Below are 12,767 nucleotides of genomic sequence, written 5' to 3'. Positions count from 1 at the left end.
TTCATTTTGTTAGGTTTACTTCCTACTAAAGTTGATGATAAAAGCAGCTGTGTAGACTCATAAGCACTTCTATCTACATCTCTCCATGGACTAATTACAAATATCTGTTTCATACAGCCCCAGCATCTAAGGCAGATTTAATTTTATTCCTCCTTTCACTAGGCATACATCAAAACCTGTCATTTCATTCCATTATTTTGCTTTCCTTTTTCTCTATTTATCATCCACTGGATGCAAACACAACCCTGTAATTCCTACTGTTCTCTTTTACTTTTCTTTGCTTTTTGGTTGGTTTGTTTGTTTCAATGAAGCCACAAATGTTTTGTCCATTGTCAGGGGCCAGTTGCTTGAAACAAAGAAGGCATTTCAACTTTCAAATTATAATTATAGAGGACAGAAATGTTCTTATTGCCCTTTTCTTCTAACTAGTGATGATACACTGATAATTCATGAGGAGCATCCATGTACCACAGAGAAAACTTTCCAGATTTTAAGAAGGTGTTTAAATGCAGTCCTAGTGAGTGATGCCTCATCTTTGTTCATTCATTCTTTGCCAAACTGATGTTCACCCGTACTGTTCTTTTTGACCATTTTAAGAGACTTGCTTACCATTCTCTCACAGTTGTCTGCTAATTTTATAGATCTCTGGGACATTGAGAGCATGTGGCAAGGCCACACTAACTTGGTTGTGATTTTGGAGCACACATGTTGTCAGATTAACAAATTCTCCTGACCTTGAGGTCCCATAACCCATCAATTTTACCAGCACTATTTTTGCCCTGCTGCAAGGTGGTATTGAGGATGTATGCTGGATCAGCTTCTACAGGGTCCCATGAGCGTGATTCCCTTCAATACAAACTGGATGTCTTTTATATGTTTGAAATCTTATGGACTGATGGAAAAAAAGCAGCTTCTGGTGACTGCATTAATATCCACAACAATGGTAACACAAGGAGAATAAAATCAAGGAGCCCAGTTCCAGCCTAATATACTCCATTTGGAGTATTTGGAATTGCTCCAGTGAATTATTTCATTCCTCTTTTTCTTTTAAGGCTCTCTGATGAACCACATCATCAGTTCCTTGAATCTTCTCTTTTTATAAAGTTTCCTTTCAAAATTTGACCAGCACTAAGACTTCTGAGTATGCTGACCATGGAAATGTAGGTGGCAAGGACAAGGACAACAAAAGTCAGCTTTTAGCATTTTTGTCACCAATAATAGAATACTTCTTTCTCCATAGCTTTAAATGGTACTTCCACTCTCTGCCCTAAACTTCAGCTTCTTTTGGCACATTTATCACTTCTCTTTCCATGTATAACGACTCTATACCAGTGCTGGAGAGTATTAAATTGATTGGTGGAAAATTAATGGAGCAAGCAGGAATGATAGAGAACAATTACTTGTGCATTATGGCTTTTGATAAGCTGGCAGTCTGAGGGGGCACTAACATAAAGAACAGCAGTAATGGAAATGCCCAGTGCAGTCTGACCTTGTCAGAGACCTTCAGGGAGGTCAGAGAAGGGTCTTGTTCAAAACTTGGAGACCCAAGCATACAGGAAGATGCGCCTCACTGCTATTTAGCAAGGTAGTGCCTTGCTGCAAGGGTGCAGATTGGGAAGAAACAACAAATATTCAGGAACTTTCATATACAAGAGGCCACAAAAAGGCTCATTTGCCTTCAATGCTCATGCAAACCAGAGCCCTGCCTTTACTTCCAATCACATTACATTACATTGCAGCCATTCTAAACCTTTTTTAGCTGTCCAATTTCTGTATCTACTGTTCCATTCAATTTGGTTCATCTCCTGTGGTGCCAACATCTTGAGCAAGGCATTGAAGAAAGACCAAATAATTTGGAAGTGAAGGCATGGGCAAGTTCAGTGACTGATGGCTGTGCAATTTAGAATTCAGGGAAAGAAAGTTGTTAAGGATTCATGTCTCCAGAACAGATGCATTTGAATATATCAGGAGAGGTGTTGAATAGCCATTTGGTGAAGAAAGGCCCTGATCTCCCTCAGTTTAATGATGGCTACAATGTTTCAGAAAACATTTTTAGCACATATGCTAATCCACATTCTCTTCATTTTCAGACTTTTTTGCAGATGGCATTTTTAGCAAAGTTGTCATCTTCCGTGCACAGAGTGCTTTCGCCATTCCTGCATTTTACATGTGCTGCAAGTCTTAGATGCTTATAGAAATATCCCTGTTTAGAAACAAGTTACATATGGCAGCAGTCCTTGACATGGTTCCTCAGGAACTGGTTGCAGTCACTGAATGCTTGCCTGCTTCAGGAACAGCCTTTTCTGGTTTAAAACAGGTCAATTGCACCTGGTCTAGAAAGAGATTCGTGAAAAGCCTTTTCCCTTCCCCTGGTCTGACATTTTGCAGATGCCTGTGGTTGCTAGCCAGGCAATGAGATGTACAAGTGTTCTCCAGAAAAACAAACAGCTGGACCCTGAAAAATGGTGGGTATAATACAAGTGAATATGAAAATGTCAGCTGATGGTGAAAAGGTGTTCTCTTGTGTGTCTCACATTTTTTAAGTGACAAAACCCCACTGACTCACAAGACAACCTGACTTCAGAGTAGGGCACACAGATAGAAAACCAGATTCATTCAACTTTGAAACAATGCACCATGGAAAACATCAGAAATGCTATTTGAAAGAAAAAAAAAATAGCCAATATATAAAGATGCAATACAACTGAAGTGTGGATTAGCTAGACTAACAACTTGTGTAGGCCAGGCCTAAAAATAAATCCTAAAGAGCTTTTCTTCCTGAGTTTGTACTATTAACAAACTATTAACTGATTCTCATTAGCAGCATTCAGCATTATTGAGGCATTCTGCTACAAACTTTGCTTATTTATACCCTTGTTTCAAGTTCCTAGAAACTTTCAAGGAAAAACAGTGAATTAGGATGCTCTTGATGTATAATAATGCATTTACATTGCTTCAATGATAATCAAAAAAAGACAAATGCATTTTCTCTCCACTATTTCTCAAAGAAAACCAATAACTCAGTCCCACAGTGCTCTCAATGGTAAAGCTTTCATTGAGATTTTTTGAGTCATTCCTGTAAAAATAAAATAAAAACCACACCCAACCAGCCAAATACAAACCACAGGAGCTGGCTAAAAGAAAGGTGATATTTATCTGCATAATACCAGAGACTTTTGCTCCCACAGACACTCTGAAACAAAACAAAACTATAAAAGCAAGCACGTAGAATGTGTATTACTTACAGTGTATTTCTAGAACCTGCATTGCTATCTGAGGTGTAGAGTTTAGGGACTCATGATCTACTCTGCAACTTACAACTGCACCATCATCACTGCGATCTGCTAGGAAATCCAGCGTGCTGCTGACTGTGAATGTTTTACGAGTTGCATCTTCTTCTTTTAAATACTTAACATCTGAAAGAGAGAATAAACAGTTAGTTTTATACCCAATATTTTTGGAAAAAAGCAGTCCAGCATTAGACAGCTGAATCTTCTATCACAGTTGGTGTAAAAAAGACATATTTCATATCTGGTCTCTTTAATATAAAAGTAATTAGACTGTAGTTATTCCTCAGTTTCTCCATTTCAAATTAAGAGATACATATTGAAAGAGAAAATTTTAAATTTGGTTCTATGGTACTGCATTCAAACAAAAATTCCATTCATTATTACCTCTTGCATGTTTAGGTCAATATTTGATATAAACTTTTTCTGTAGGTCATCAGAAAATGACTGTGATTTTGTCCCACCCTCATTACCTTACGTTTTCACAGTGAATATTTAGTGAAAGATTAGATTTCCCACATTCATTCTTACAGCCTCTCACAGTAATGCAATATGTGGATATTACTGAAGCCATGTGCACACAGTCAGATTAATCCTGTGCTTACTTTACTCACTGCTTATTCTATTGTTTGGTTAGAATTATGCTAATTTGCTAATAAAACTAAACCCAGGTATCAGTGGTAACAAACAACTGTAAATAGAGCACATCACAGCATTTACTGACAGAAGTCCCAAGAAAACCAGAAATAAGATTACTGCAGAGAACTTCCACTCACTGTTTTATATCATTTTAAATTGACCTGATACTTCTGTGCAGATCCAGTTATAAATATGAGAGTTTTCAGCACAGACATTGCAGGGGAGGGAGCTTTCAGCTACCCTTAAGAAGAATCAGCTCAAGGTTAAGATTCACATTCAGAACATTTTTTAAAGAAATACATGCTAGATCATAAATGAAGATCCAAAAGACTGTATTCGTTTTAAAATACTTGAATGTATTAATTGGAACATAAGATCTTCTTATACATACTTTAGAATTGTTTTACTTGGTTCCCAACTACTTGTGATACTTATTGATTTTAGTTTATTTCAGAAAAATGGTAAGCTTGTTATATTGATTTATTGCAGTGAAAGCTTGAAAAGACATCTATAAATACTTAAACATATATATTAAATTACACTGAGATTTCATATGTCCTCTGTGCCCTAAAAAAGTGAGAGGTTTCAGTTTTACAAATTATACTAAATCCCATTAGAGAACAGAATGACCTAAATAAAATTTCCATGAAATATCAATTTTAGAAAGCAAATCTTCAATGGCTTAAGCTACATCTTTTTAGATTAAAAATACCTCTGACATCAGAGAGGTGGTCTTTATCATTGTCTCCAGACAGACAAGGACACCATGTAGTTACACAGTTTCCATTTTTCCCTAAAAGAAATTTATTTCTTGCATACAAGATTTTTTCTGCCTGTTTGCTGCTAAGCTTTAAAAGATTTCAATTTCTGCCATGGTCACTATTAATATTTAGGGATTAGTAGGTGAGAGAAATATTGACCAGAGCTAAAGCAAAGTTATTATAATCAAACAACAAATGGCTTCACTAATATTTAAAGCAAACACATGTGATTCTGTTCCCAGAGCTGGGTTTCCAAATCTAATAATAAGCATCTATAGAGGTAACATTCTGCTTATAAGTAATGTGCACATCCCTTTGCTTACTGACTTCAGGTGGGGGACAGAAGACTCCTGAAAACATCAACAACTTTAATTTTATCGACAGGTTGTGGATTCTTAATCCTTTAGAAAAACAAAAGCAGTTAATTTCCTAAACTGATGTTTAGAAGTCTCTCTCTAGGTATCTATTGTGTGAAAGAGTTCAACTCCTAGAATTAACTTCCCCTGCAGAAAGGGCGGTGATAATATTGTGTTGGCAGCCTCACCAACAGAAATTTTTACCTTGTCCTCCTTATCAGCTGCATTTTCTCAGATGTTTCTTCATGGCAAAATGAAGGTGTGATTGTAATATCTGCTAATTGAGTGCAAACCCCACTGGATGTAAGAATGGTGGAGATCAGACACTGGGTACACACCATCACTCAGGATATTTTTCAGAATTTTTAAATATGTCAGCTGTAGCCTAATTTCCTTTATCTTCTTGCTGCTCCCCTCTCTCCTAAATATTCCCCTGAAGAAAAGGTTGAAAATAAATCCTTTACACAAGCATTTTGTGTGGGAAGCACTGTAATGGAACAGGCTGGAGGGATACAGCTTTACAGAGGAGGACCTAGGTGTTGCAGGACGTGTTGAACATCCAACAGCGTGCCCTTGCAGGGCTGAAAGCTAAAACCCACTGCCTTGTGTTAGTAAAAACACAGCCAGAAAGTCAAGGGGAGTGATCCTCCTCTCTTTGGCACGTGCACAGCTGCACTGAGCATACCTGGCCCAGTTTTGGGCTTTCTGGAGAGAAAATATAAACCTGTTGGAAAACACAGTGGTCAGTGGAGCTGCACAAGGACATCTTAAGAAAGTTTGTAATACCTAGCCAGAGGAAGAGAAGACTGAAACCAGATCAAACTGTTGTCTTAAAGTACATAAATTATGGCCAGAGAGGGGAAAAAAATGCCCCTCAGAGGTGTACAGCAAAATTGATGGGCAAAAATATAAATTACACCAAGAAAAATTCAGATTATGTATCATGAAGTATCGACAAATAATGAAAACAACCCACAAGAGGGCTTTAGAATTCTAAAAAATCTAGCCCAGACAGAAATGTTTCCATGGAATCTCTGTCCTGGGAGACTTTTCAAAGCTGAATTGGATAAGACCTTTAGCCACTTGATTTAACCTTGGAATAGATGTTGGGCCAAATGAAACCTGGGGATCAGCTTTGGGCCCACTTCCACGACTTTCAGAGATGTGCACATACAGATATTCCTGTATCAACTAAAACAGGTTTGTATCTCATAAGTATAGAAGTTTGCTAGGGAAAATAGGAAATGCAAATGATGGAATGTCCATCATCCATTAATAATTGCAAGCTATTTATAAAAGCACATACCTGGAACACAAAGAAATACTCATCCTTTAAAAAGACATTTTTTTCTGGTTTTACATGGCAGATATAATTGTTATTTACATTTAAACTCAAGTTGTGACACAAAATGGCCCTATTATCTAACAAAAAAACTTCATCCTTGCTTTAGAGGTTTATCAAGATAAAATGATCAGTGCCTCTCTAAAACTTAATCAAAGCACCTTAACTTGTTGACATAAAAAATTAACTTATTTAGTTTTAAAATCCAACCTACCTAGGAAAGGAAAAAAAACCCAAAAATCCATTCAAAATATTCCTGAAGCCTAAAAAGAAATTCTTTACATAATTTTGTTGAAAGAGCATGTAACAAATTTTGTTAACAAAAAAAAATAGGTAATTTCAGAATGAAAAATTTGCATTTAGCTTCTCCAGTATTTTTTGTACTTAATAATCTTTCAGAAATGTCACCAGAATGCTAAACTGCAGATCCCTTTGTTGAGTTGGTGCATATCTGAGTGACAGAACACTAAAATAAAAGGTGTGGCACCCAGTGCTTCACATTCAGTCTCTCTCATTACTAACACTTACTTTATCAAACACTATTCCTTTACCAGATGATGATTCCTTTTTTGAATAATAGCAATGGAGCTACAATTTTAGAGTGGCTTTTTCCCCTTTGGTGCGACTCTGATCTCAGTGCATCATTTATATTCGTTTGCACCATGTATAATACAGTATAACACAATTGGATTTACTGGTGCTAGACAGACGAACTTCTAACCTTTAATGTCAGCTGCATTAGCATATAATTTCATATCTATTTTCTCAGATTTATCATTTCACCTTTTACACTGCACAAAGCTAATGTAACTTCTGCTGATGCCACTGCAGACTGGTTAGGTTATTTTATTTCTAACCTTTGAGAAATGGCAATGTGCTCTTCAGAAGACCTAGAAAACTAAACTGAAATGAATGTGCTCAGTACTTTCCTCCTATTTCTGGTTGTCGGGGCTTTTTTTCCCCCTTTACTGTTCTTTTTCATACTCCTCTCACACTCCTTTGTTTCCCCATCCTGTTTTCCTGTTTGTGGTTTTTTTTAAATCCCTTTGGGAACTCTGAGAAGAAGAAATTAGTTAAAGTGAAATGACCAAATTGCTTGCTGGCTTCAATTACACATCAGCAGAAGGAAAGGCAAAGGTAATTGCATCAGATTTTAAAGCGTAATTTTTAGACTAAGATATTTTCAAATATGTCTTGCCTTGCTGTTAGGCCAACTGTACCAGTATTTCCCTTATAGTATTGACATGGTTTGGAGTTATTTCCAGTCTTTACATGCCTTGAGCATGTCTATTTATCCTGCCATCTCTTTTGGAGGACACAGTCGATGCTCTGCCATGTGTGTTAGCTGTGCTGTTTAATTCTTTTTACTTACATGTGATTAGATGCTGCATTTCTTTAATCAATTTCCTCAGATTTCCCAGTTCTGAAAAGAATTCATTTCTGTTTCCACATTTTCTATCCTTGTTACACATTTCAAATTATTTCAGTCTAAAATGCTCGCTCCTTTCAATACTATTCTCATTTTCATTAGAAATATGAGGACACCTCTGGAATGGACAGGATTCCTTAGGCAATCATCTGCAATCTCCTTTATTTACCAATTTTATACCACAGCTCTGCTTTTGCACATTGAACTATGGTAGAAAACAGTAAAGGAAGATAAATGGTTCAGTAATTAACTCTGTAACTTTGCTTCAGGCAGTTTCTTGAGCTAATGAAATCCAAAATATGAGACAAATCAGATAAATGAAGGGTGTTTTATTTGTTTGTTTTTGTTTTTTAAAGCCACACAGAAAAGGTGGATTTTGAATCATTTATTCATCTGGCCTTACAGCAGAATGAATAGAGGTGACATGAATAAATACCAATACCTTATGCTTTTTATCCATCTACTTTATAATGGGCACCTCCACTGGCTTGGAGGTGTGACAGACTTCTGCATCAGGAAGCTCTCTTCACTCATTCACCAATGGGGAGTTAAAACCATTCCAGCATTTTTAAGAATATGGAGCAAAAAACTAAGTTCCAAGCAAAGTGAAAGAGAAGATGGAAAGGAAATAAACAGCTTTTTATATGCAGCTCTTTCCTAGCTCGCTGCATCCTTGAAGGCAAATCCTTGCTGTCAGCTTTGGTTTCAGTCACTCCATGGCTTTTGAGTTACAGCAGACTTTTTCCAACTCTCCTCAGCCCTTGTGAAGTTTTCCTGATCCCCTTAAAGCCCATCCTCTCCCTCCTCCTCGCTCCAGACTGTCAGCATCCTTGCCTCAGCTGGAGATTCCCTCATTTGCTACATCCTGACTCTTCCTCACCAGAGCAGGCTCCAAAGATCTCCTCCGGGAAGTGCCTTCTCCTGTCTCCTCCAGATGGTTCTGCCTCACCTGGTCACATTTTTTAGGGGAGTATAACCTAAATCTGGGACTCAACTAAATCATACATACCCCATGTTGGAATGGCACAAGAGAAATGGAAAATATCAGGGATGAGTGTTCTGACTGTGATAATAATCCAGAAAACATTGCCCTATGAAGCCTCACAGCTGAGTTTATTGTGCTGCACAGAGTTCTGGGCAATCCAAAACGTCAGTTTTTAACATTTGAAGTAACAATAAAAAGATGGTTATATGACCACTACAGTAAATTACAATAAATTCTTCATCTATCCCCTACTCATTCCATGACCCGATAGGAACGGCTTTACAAACACAGATTAAAAAAAAATTAATAATTCTACAGAATGTATAGTTTTGACAATTGGACCAAATGACACCAAAATCCTTTTAAATACCTTTAACTTCTTTGTCATTCTTGAACCATCTGATATCAGCTGCTGGCTTACTACCAGATGTCTTGCAAGTGAGCTGCATCCTCTCTCCCTCCATGACTGGTGAGGTAAATCCAGTAATTTGTGGCTTCTCAGGAACACCTAACAAGCAAACAAGCAAAATGTGTCTGATAGTGTCAGCTGCTGCCATGAATGCACGACCAACTTAAAGTTCACTTCTTCATATGCTCTGAATTCTGGAAACAGGATAATTAATTCCTCGTGCCTTGTCAGTTAAACCTTTCTCCTATTGTAAATTAACCATCAATCTGAACGGTAGTTGATTCTAAATAAATAAAGAAAGCACCTAATTTTCCAAGAGAAACAGATTGCAGTTTAATAAATACCTTATCTCTGTGTATTTTGCATGCAGGTCTAGTCTGACTTGTCACAATATTTAAACTGCTCAGCACAGCAAGCAGGATGACAAAGCGCATTAGAAGCACAGCTGTGAAAATTAAACTGGCAACAAAAAGCTGAACTGACCTAAGTTCAGAACAGATATTTACACCTAATTAATGAAGACTTTAATACAAAATCCAGGTAAAAGGAAGGGTGAAAATAAATACTGGGGTCATTTTATCTTCAGAGAAAGCAAAACCAAAACACCAAGAGGTATAATCACAGTTCCCTGACATACCACACATATAATATTCAATTCGGAAATGGTTGTTTTTCAATGAACCATGGAAGATTTAAAAAAAATATAATTTAAAAATATTTGAAATAAATAATAAATAATAAATAATTAAATAATAACAAGAAATTAATAATATTTTTTTAAAAAAACATGAAAAAATTGGGAAAGTTTTGATCACTGCGTGCACAAATGCATTTAACTTATGAAGACATGAGAATAACTTATTTTAAAGTAATACTGATGACAGTAATTTACAAATCTCAAAAAATGTCAGTTATAATTTGCAGCTACAGTGCTCTGGTGCATTCACATTTGTGGCAAGATAAAGGGCTCAGTCACAGTAATTGATCCTGTGCCCTGTATTAATAATTCAGTTTTTCTACATCTCTTTTCCAAAATGACAGATTATGTACATAAATGCAAAGCAGCATCACCTGTTGCATAGTACAGCTCTTTAGTAAATCTACTTCTCACTCTCAGGACAGAAAATGGTGTCTATTACACCACTTTAACATTTAAATTTTCTAATCAAAAGCAGAGCAGCCAATAAAGAGATTATTAGTACATAAAACGATAGTTTATCTGATGGAAAGATGTAATACATTTCAGCATAGAAGATCTCCTTCTCCAGCAGAAAACGTTTTAAGAGTTTAAAATGTTGCTTTGAAATAGGAAATTACATATGCAAAATGAAAAAAAAAAAAAAAAGGCAGGAATTTTAAACTGTGCAGCTTTCTCTCTGGGAAGGTAAGCAAATGATGTTGGGAAAACTTTATGAAAACCTCCCCTAAAACAAAGGTAAAGCTTAAAGGACCATTAAAGATCAAGTTACTTTTGTTAATAAACATTGGCTGGATATTTGGGGGTTTTCTTGTCTTTGTAGCACCCTTCTATGTCTTTCTGCCATTTAAAAGGTTGAGCTGGTGCCCTCCTCAATTGTTTAGATCATGAAATGCCTCTCCACAGAAAGAAGATTAAGCACAGGTGGTTGCTATTCCAGAATATTCTGCTTTGAGTGGGTACTTTTTGTCCTTAATGGCAAACTTGTGAAGATTTTTGTAAAATAGTCTCACAGGGACTGAAAGAGAGATGTATTTCATATCCTAAGCACAAAACCAATTCCCTGGCTGGATTAATGTGAATATTACTGCCACAGAGAATATCTTATATTAGTCCTATTAAATTCAACTGTCTGCCCATCCACATATAAAAATAAAACAGAAAGAAAGAGTCATGTTCAGGGACAAAACAAAAGGAAAAGAGAATAAAAATCAATCTCTAAAATCATATAACCTCTTAGGTTCGCAGGTGTGTTTCAATGAACTATAGCAATTTTGGCTGATTGGGCTACTGACATTCATAGAATCACATAAAGCTTCGAGCAGAAACTTTATTTCCTGGGCATCTCTTGAAATCTATTGCTTTTCTATGTGTATCTATAACCTTTGGGGAAAACAGCAGAGCACTTAGAGGATAAAGCATAAAAGAAGCAGCAAACCCAGTGAAAATTTGAAACTTTATAGACACAAAAAAAAAGAAAAAAAAAAAAAAAAAAAAAGCAGAATGAGCCAAAAAAAAAAATGCACAGCTAAGGAAAAATGATAAAGCTCTAAAGCCCGTTTTGATTTCATGCTTTCTGATTTTCTCCCCTTTGCCCTACCCAATAGATTGTCAGGAGATGAACACATGCACCTTCTTTGCTCTGGAGGTGCTGGGGATGTAGAGGTTATGTCCATTTTCTGGAGCACTCGTTCCTTGTGTGCTCCCTAACTCTTTATCCTGCCATGGTGCAAACAGGGAGAGGAATGCTATTTCTCAGCACAGCAATATGAAACAATAAACATGAGGGGAAACTAGATCAGACATTTACATTTATCTTCTGCCAAACCTTAGAAAAGTTCATTCTTATCATAATTTGCCAGAGCCTGAGGAGTTTAACACCTTCTTTCTGCTCAGTTGTGCTTTCTGCTGTTGGTGCTTACCGAGGACGGTGAGGAAAGCCTTGGAAGTTTTGACAGGCATGGTGAATAAAGAGCAGGTGTACTGCCCCTCGTCCGACAGGGACACATCGCTGACGCTGATACTCAGCTCGTGCCACGACGCTCGCACCAGCTCGATTCTGTTGTCCCTCAGAGCTGAAAAACAAAAGGAATCCACGTCAGGGTTGGATCCAGCGCCTGAACAAAGCGTGGGGAGTGCTACAGGAGGCTCCATGGAGGTTCCAGGAGAAGCCAGAACACAGGGGTGTGGACATATTTGTTATCTCTGTGGAATAAAGCTGAGCAAGTTTTTGAGAGGTGTATTGAGTGATTTGTAACATATATAAACCAAGAAACTACAGGACTTGACTTACCTCTGGCCTTCCTCTAAAAATCCCAACAATGACTTTGATTTCTGCCCCTTCAGAGATAAATCCTTCCCAAAACCAGCCTGCTTTTCACATATTCACAGATGCTGAGAATCCCACATCTAGCCCTGCACAGTTTGCCTACAGATTTTTCTCATGTCCATTACTACTAATATTGAACTGCAATATCAGGTTCCTTAAATTCTCTAAATAATTGTTTCTTGTGACTAATAGACTGAAAGTTCCACTTATTCATGCCTATGTAGTACATGTAACAGTTTGAGGTAATTTAGTATAGTGGCTTTCCTTTTTTTGATTATGAATAAAAATACAATCTCTTCTGTTAGCATGAAAGCAATGAGGGAGCATGTAGATTCACTTAAATTCAAAATGTCACTTTAGTTAATGATTTAAAATTTAATTTTATAACCTATACTTAGATTAACACCCATTTTCTATTGGAAAACTGAAAAAACATTCGCAAACATTCTATTTTTCTGCAGTAAAGTTGCTTGAGGAATCTGCATATATTATCCAAATCTTTCCACAGCATAGAAATAACAATATCATAAGTG

At 36.8% G+C, this 12,767-nt stretch overlaps 1 protein-coding gene across 3 annotated transcripts in view; it reads right to left on the bottom strand.

The window, feature by feature from the left end:
* CADM2 (cell adhesion molecule 2) overlaps window positions 1-12,767 on the bottom strand; it is a 574,407-nt gene that overhangs the window by 104,788 nt on the left and 456,852 nt on the right. For all 3 annotated transcript variants that reach the window (XM_015632251.1, XM_015632240.2, XM_015632246.2), the window contains 3 exons: window positions 11,828-11,980; window positions 9,170-9,307; window positions 3,246-3,416 (listed from right to left, as the gene is read on the bottom strand). In XM_015632251.1, coding sequence (XP_015487737.1) covers window positions 3,246-3,416; window positions 9,170-9,307; window positions 11,828-11,980 — 462 coding nt within the window. The remainder of the gene's footprint in view (window positions 1-3,245; window positions 3,417-9,169; window positions 9,308-11,827; window positions 11,981-12,767) is intronic.

Source organism: Parus major, chromosome 1 (assembly GCF_001522545.3).
Source record: "Parus major isolate Abel chromosome 1, Parus_major1.1, whole genome shotgun sequence".
NCBI lineage: Eukaryota > Metazoa > Chordata > Aves > Passeriformes > Paridae > Parus > Parus major.
This window is presented reverse-complemented; position numbering and strand designations above follow the sequence as displayed.